At 43.3% G+C, this 7,914-nt stretch overlaps 1 protein-coding gene across 1 annotated transcript in view; it reads left to right on the top strand.

The window, feature by feature from the left end:
• GLRA1 (glycine receptor alpha 1) overlaps positions 1-7,914 on the top strand; it is a 114,324-nt gene that overhangs the window by 35,010 nt on the left and 71,400 nt on the right. The window contains exon 2 of the mRNA XM_015415290.1: positions 2,327-2,457. Coding sequence (XP_015270776.1) covers positions 2,327-2,457 — 131 coding nt within the window. The remainder of the gene's footprint in view (positions 1-2,326; positions 2,458-7,914) is intronic.

Genomic DNA, 7,914 nt, shown 5'->3' with positions numbered 1-7,914 from the left:
AGGGTGTGTGGCCTTATGACACACTTCCAGTGATGTCAGGGGGTGTGGCATATGCTAATGAGTTATGCTAATGAGTTCCCCTAGCTCTTTTTCTACGAAACGACCCCTGCCTTTCCCAAGCTTATATTATTCTCCTCTTCTCCATTTTAACTTCACAATAACCTCATTGAGTGACATGATGGCATGGAAGTTTAGGGGGTTTTCTGCAGTGTCAGCTAAGGTAGAAAAGCACCTCCTCCTGTGCCATGTTTTCTTGGTTCCAAGGGTCTGGAAAGTGGTACCATAGCCGATTACCCGGTTGCCAACTCTGGGTTGGAACATACCTATAGATTTGAGGGGTAGAGCCTGGGGAGGGCAGGGTTTGGGGTGGGGAGGGACCTCAGCAGGGTATAATGCTATAGAATCCACTGCCCAAAGCAGCCATTGTCTCCAGGAGAACTGATCTTGATCATCTGGACATCAGTTTTAATAGCTGGAGTTCTCCAGGTGCCGCCTGGAGGTTGGCCTATGTTAATTTGGGGCTATGCAGCCACAGCTAAGGCAGAAAAGCACCTCCTCCTATGCCATGTTTCCTGGGTTCCAAGGGTCTGGAAAGTGGTTCCATAGCCAATTACACGGTTGCCAACTCTGGGTTGGGAAATACCTGCAGATTTGAGGGGTACAGCCTGGGGAGGGCAGAATTTTGGTTGGGGAGGGACCTCAGCAGGGTATAATGCCATTCGTGCTCTGAAGCCCTGACTGCTACGTCACATTGGCTGTCATACAGGGGCCATCTCAGCAGGATATAAGGACACAGAGTCCACCATTTTCTCCAGGGGAACTGATCTCTGCCATCTGGAAAGCAGTTGTAATTCTGAGTGATCTTTAGCCCTCACCTGGAGATTTGCAACCATGGTTTCCCCCAACAGACACTAAGGGGAAATTTATTTTACCTCAGAACATCAACAGCAAACTGTTTAGAATGTTAGAGGGAAAGGCCAGTGAGGCCGCATATGGAAACGACCTTTGTGTTCTGAGGCAAAGGCGAATCAGGCCACATATGCAAATGACCTCTGTGTTCTGACTGGCTGCAGGGGGGGGGGGAGGAACAGCAAACTGTTTAGAATGTTGGAGGCAGGACTCAGGCAAAGCAGCCAATGGATAGGGAGACCCTCTGAATGACAGATCAGCGAGCGAACTGATTTTGGAGCGTGTTGGAATGTTCAGGGGAGTCCATGACCAAAATAGAATTATATATACCGGAGGATAAGTCAATGATATGTGTTTTATCAGAGCTGCTGGACTAACCCTTGTGACCCTAATCTAGTGAAAACACAGCTCAGTGACATCCCATTGAAATTAATTCACAAGCAACTTTTGTCCATTGGGCTGGATCCAGATTAAATGACAATTTCCACCAATTACAGCCATCCTCATATAATTCCTCAGGGTCCCCTGTCCCTCCAGAGCAGCATTTTGCAGAGTTCGGTGGACTGCAGTGGGAGGAGGCGGGCAGGAAAGTTCTCTTCTGCTGATGGAACGTTTAGTCTGGATCCAACCCATTGATCTCAATAGGCATGGCTATCTTTAATTGTCCAGCACACACTTCATTTAACCTAGAAGTGGTTAGAAGGACAAATGACAACATTAAACAGGACCCTGTTGCTTGTAGTATAGTTGGACTAAAAACAGAGCACCTGAATGCTTGAGGAGTCTTGAGCTGAGATCCCAGCACGCCAGACAAATTTTCGTAACAAGTATGAACTAAAGTGGGTGTGAGAAATCACAGGCCCTTGATGCTTCACCATACTGTGCAGGAAATTTAGACTTGTGCTATCTATTAAAACAAATGGAAGTTGACGGAGCTCGCACACCATGTACACTCTTTTGCAAAAAAATGAAAATGTCAACATACTGCCGACTCTCCTCCACTATTTGCCATGTAATTACATGGTAATTGATGCTCCTTAATAAAACATGGCTAATCCTCAAGTGTGTTCCTGCACTAAGGTACAATGCTAAAGTTCACATTTCTGATTTTAAGTTAGCCTCCGGGTCTGTTCCTAAATTAGCAGAGGGATTTTCTTCCTCCGTTATCTTGCTTGATCTTGGGTAGCAGTTGAGATTCTGTGTTCAGGAATGTTTGGGCTGAGCAAACAAATTAGCAGAGACCAGCTTCATTATGAATCCACAGAGGTATTTGTCACAGCTTATAATGGGAACAGTGTGCTTGCTGAAATGAATTCTGATCCCAGACCCTCACAACATGGGGCAAAAGATGCAATTTCAATGAGAGATGGAAGGCTACTAATTAAATCTCTGCTTGCTCTCTTCTTTTTTGGCTCAGCCTCGCCGCTTCCAAAGAAACTGGAGCAGCAGCCCGATCCGCTCCTAAACTCATGTCCCCTTCAGATTTTCTGGATAAACTGATGGGAAGGACGTCGGGATATGATGCCAGAATCAGGCCTAATTTTAAAGGTATGCTGCTGCCTTCTCTGGGGGTTTCGCCAACATTTTGTTTTAGAGCAGAGTGTGCTCACTGGGCTGATTTTAATCCAATTCTGTGTGTGGGTCTAGACTCCTAAAACAATTGCTTCCTGCTACTTGAAAGCTGCCATTTCTCCCCTGTCCCTCCTATAATTGTTTCCTATGAATGCACCTCATGACATGGGCCAGGCCTCTTCGTGTAGCGTTCTGAGGTGATAGAGTGGACTGTAGCAGTTCAATCTGCAAACAGAGGACATCTTTTTAAAACACTCCATATTTAGAGAAGAGACTGAATTTATACCCCACCCTTCACTGCCTGAAGGAGTCTCAGAGTGGCTTTACAATCTCCTTTCCTTTCCCTTCCCCACAACAGATACCCTGTGAGGTAGGTGGGGCTGAGAGAGCTCTCTTGAGTACTCCCCTTGAGAGAACAGCTCTGAAAGAACTTGTAACTGACCCAAGATCACACCAGCAGCTGCATGTGGAGGAGTGGGGAATCAAACCCGGTTGTCCCAGATTAGAGTCCATGTTCCTAGTAGAAAACTACCTATTCAAAGAGGGAGGTTCTAACCCAGCCCCCTGCTTACAAGGAGGGTTCATTTTGTTTTTGCAGAAGCATTTAAAAATGTGGTCTCCCACAGTCAATTATGCCACTTTAGGTTGTTACCCTCTCAATTCCACTCAATTCTGCTGCCTAAGCTTTGGTTTAAATATGACATTGTTGAGGCAAAGGACTTTCCCATATGGCTTACATTCATCCAGCATCTCATTTAAGCAGGGATGCTACCCACACAAAGCAGCTATGCTTGCTTTATCTGCTCACCAGCATGATATCCTCAAGGGCTATGGATCTCTGGCATGCAACCTAAGCATGTGTAAATGCTTTGCATGGGTCGCAACTGAGTTTAAAGGAGATGCAAAGTTGCATGGGCCTTAGTCTTTTCTTTGGAAGGGATGCACATAAAAGACATTCTTGAGAAACCGAAATGCTGCGAGTAGATGCTGCTTCTGAGAAATTGTCATGATCTATTTGATTTAATGAAACCCTCCACTGAATTATCTTGCTTGGGAAATGGATGCAGAAAGCCATTTAGATTCTATCCAGCACTGTATTCTTTCTTCAACAGCAGAATCTTTGAAAATGATTCACAATGTTGTAATAATTTAGGGAATGTGGTATTCTGTTCTTTGCCATTTCTTCTCAGTTTTCCAGCAATTTAATATACGAGATATTCATTAAACATACTGAACGATATGCTGACTGTCCTACCTAACAAATATTGATATACCTACTACTTTTGAATTTATCTTTCCATATTCAAAATGTAGTCATAATGCTTCAGAAAACAGCAGGTTTTGCAGATCGAATGCATGCTATATGAAAAAACTCACTTGCCTGTTTGTCAGCTTGCTACATGTCAGCCTCGTTTTCATTACCTTTTGGTTCTGCTAATATGTTAATTAAGGGCGGAATCCTGTGAAGCACAAGTGTAATGGCACTTGCAGACTTTCCCACTTTCCTCCTTCCTGCAACAATCCCCCAAGATGTCCAGAAAGCTGATGCTGGGAGTTGCAGGAACCATACAGACAAAAAGTCATATGAGTTGGGCTATGGGGGGACAGATCAGGCGCTGCACTTGCATCAGTGAAACTTCACATATCAATGAAGCTGCCACCTATGGAAGAGGAAGGGGAAGGCAATTTCACTTGGCTTCCTTCCACTCTGCAGCTACATGGACCATGTGGCTTTTTGGCCATGTGGTCTTGCAGGGTCCAGTATCAGTATTTTGGAAATCTCAGGAAACACTTGTACTTCAGAGGATCCAACTCAAATATTAGCAAATCATGTTTTCCATTCCTTATAAGATATTATATATTTCAATCATCTCCCTTATTATTATGGCACTTTAATTTAGTGCCCCACCTGTGTGTTACCATCCACTCTCTACTTCATTATTAATGTTTATAATACACAAATGAGATGTTTTGATTTCTTCAGCATCCACTGGGAATCAGATAGCTAAAAATTCACAGACTGTTCATGGATTTTTTTCTTTACTCAACACTTATCCCAATGTGACCCAAAGGCCCACAGCATCATGGCTGGTGCTTTATCATCCCAGACACTGCGGTGGCTAAGACACTGAACTGCAGGCTGTGAAAGGTCAGTAGTTCAGCAGTTCGAGACCTGGGTGCCGCATGATGGAGTGAGCTCCCGTCTCTAGTTCCAGCTCCTGCCAACCTAGCAGTTCGAAAGCAAGAGATAAATAGGTACCACTTCGGTGGGAAGGTAACAGCGTTCTGTGCACCTTGGTGTTTAGTCATGCCGGCCACATGACCACGGAAACGTCTTCGGACAGCGCTGGCTCTTCGGATTTGAAATGGAGATGAGCACCGCAACCCTAGAGTCGGATTCGACTGGCTTTCGAGCAAGGGAACCTTTACCTTTTTACCACTAACACACACACATTGCCTATCAAGAAATGTCACCCTAATGCTCCACAACCCCTCCTTTGGTGTTTGTATTAGTTCTGACAAAGGGAAAGAAAAGAGAAAAGGAAGAGGCAAGCATTGCATGGAATGAATATGCACAAATGTGCAATTACATGTACTTTTGGCAGCACTGCACATGAGTGCAGGTTACTCCAGAGTTGTGTCTGTGCTTTCTTGAGCAAAGGCAGCAGGCATAGGGGTAACATATGTATGTACATGTGGCTCTACAGATGTACATGCATCTAAGAAACCTGACTCATGTCATGGCCACCTTGAGTCTCAATGGAAAATGTGAATGACAAATAATGTAAATAAATAATAAATTGGAAAATGTACACATCACATGTGCTCAAAAACGTTGCTTTTGCACTTTCTGCATTTGCTGCAGAAGACACCAAGGCAATATCAGCATTTCCCAGCAGTCATAATATGAAGCTTTGCTCTTTGTTGCACTGGGAATGAGGGAAGAAACCCAACTGCTCATCTGAGCCGATTTCCTGTCACATAAAAGAGTCTGCTCCTTGATAAACATGCAGCAGCTTTATCAGCCTTGGGCTTGGCCAGAGCAATCACCCAGGCAAGGCTGGCCAAAATAGCTATTTTGTATGCGAGCACTTTGTACACAGCGTGAAAGCCATTCCGATTAAGTACCATATATGATAGGGGAAGCTGACTCTGGCTGATCTTGTGCCATCAGAATATAGCGACAGTTGTTGAGGTCAATCTGCCCCTTGAAAAGATCCCTGTGCAATCAGGTGTAAAATGATTCACACAAACAGATTTAGGACTTGAGGTTGGGGTTTTTTTATCATTCCCCTAGAAGCCTGACCAGAAAGAACATTTTCTATTTTTCTCATGACCGTTCCTCATCATCAAATGTAGCAGATCTGCAGTAATGAGCCTTGAGCCATCCAGCTTTTGAACATTCAGTTTCCCATAAAGACAAACAAAGTTGGATGTCCCAGACAGGAGCAGAGTTGAAGTCTCCCAGCTTTCCTGGAGCTATTTTGTAGTTTATAAGCAGAAACGATGTTGCTGTGACAAACAGGGATTCTTTCCCTGCATCCCACAGGCATTAAGTCTGCCCCCAAAAAACTTATAAACACATTTTCATCTACCTGCAACTCACTCACTCTCTCATTATTCATTCATTTATTTACTGTTCATTTAGTTATTTATAGTTTGCCTTTCTAGCCAAGACTCAAGGCATATTACACAGTAGAAGAAGAAGAAGAAGAGATTGGATTTATACCCCGCCCTTCACTACCCAAAGGTGTCTCAGAGCGGCTTACAAACTCCTTTCCCTTCCCCTCCCCACAACAGAGACCCTGTGAGGTAGGTGGGGCTGAGAGAGCTCTTGACAGAAACGGCTCTTTTTCAAGAACAGCTGTGCCAGAGTTATGGCTTGCCCAAGGTCATCCAGCCAGGTGCAAGTGGAGGAGTGGAGAAACAAACCCGGTTCTCCCAGATTAGAGTCCGCACACTTAACCACTACACCAAACTGGAAGAAAAAGAGAAGAAGAGATTGGATTTATGCCCCACCCTTCGCTACCCAAAGGAGTCTCAGAGCAGCTTACAAACTCCTTTCCCTTCCCCTCTCCACAACAGACACCCTGTGAGGTAGGTGGGGCTGAGAGAGCTCTGACAGAAAGTGCTCTTTTTCAAGAACAGCTCTTATCAGAACTACAGCTTGCCCAAGGTCATCCAGCCAGGTGCAAGTGGGAGAGTGGGGAATCAAACCCAGTTCTCCCAGATTAGAGTCCGCGCACTTCACCACTACACCAAACACATAAATGCAATCAATAGGATGGGACACTCAATAAACAGTGTAACAGGACTAGGATTGTGGGGAACTAAAATCCCTTTGGAGATATCTTGCTATAGCTAGAACCTAATCTTACCAGGTATGGTGAAAGTTTGCTCCCACCTCTGTAGAACGTCCTTCAGAGAAGAAGGTTTGCGGTTTCTTTAGGGTGTATAGCCTGACAGGTCTGTCTGATGCACAGCGAGAAATGCACAGCATCAAAACATACAAATAAGACAAAAATCCACTCTCAATTTGCCATCATTTATTATGACATAGATGGTCAAGATATTCTCCTCCCAGTGTTCAGAAATTTCATGTTGGTGACTAGCAAAGGAGAGTGTTGTAGAAGACAGATCACTATGCGAGTATGAATGAGAATAACTATCTGTCTCATTTTTCTCCTGCCCTTCTGCCAAGGAGCTTGAGGCAGTTTATATGGCATCCTTCACTGTATACTCATAATTAGTGTTCCCTCTAAGCTGAGTTAGTGTGAGCTAGCTCATGGGTTTTTAGCTTCCAGCTCACACATTTTTTTAGTCAAAAATGTTTTTATTTAGGATATAAACATTCATAATCAACATTAAATTTTTTACATTTGTCCCTTTCATACCCTACCCACCTCCCTTTTCCCCTCCCTAATATATGGCTTCCCACAGTGCTTCGACCTCCTGCCCATCTCTTTATTAATTTTTACAACAACAATTTTCTTTTTGTAATTCACTAGGTAACTATTATTTCACTATAGTAATTAATTTTTAACTTATCCTATCTCCCAAGCATTCTATGATTAATAATTATTAAAACTAAACAAATTGTCTTTTACTTCCCAATACTTTTCTAAGTATTCTTTTAGATCCTTCCAGTCATTATAGAAATCTTCTGCTTCCATATTATTCAACTTTCTTGTCAGTTTGTCCATTTCAACTGAAAATAATAATTTTTTAATCCAATCTTCAATCTTCGGGACTTCTTGCTGTTTCCAATTCTGAGCATACGTCATTCTTGCTGTAGTTATCATATACCACATCAGAGTTCTCTTTGATACATTAACCTCTTCCATTTTTAGTCCCAAAAGTAGTATTTCTGGTTCCTTTTTAAATGTACATTTCGTAATCTTTTCCATCTCTGCATGGATCTCACTCCAAAAT

This window comes from Gekko japonicus, unplaced genomic scaffold (assembly GCF_001447785.1).
Source record: "Gekko japonicus isolate JY-2015 unplaced genomic scaffold, Gekko_japonicus_V1.1 scaffold509, whole genome shotgun sequence".
Classification (NCBI taxonomy): Eukaryota; Metazoa; Chordata; class Lepidosauria; order Squamata; family Gekkonidae; genus Gekko; species Gekko japonicus.
This window is presented reverse-complemented; position numbering and strand designations above follow the sequence as displayed.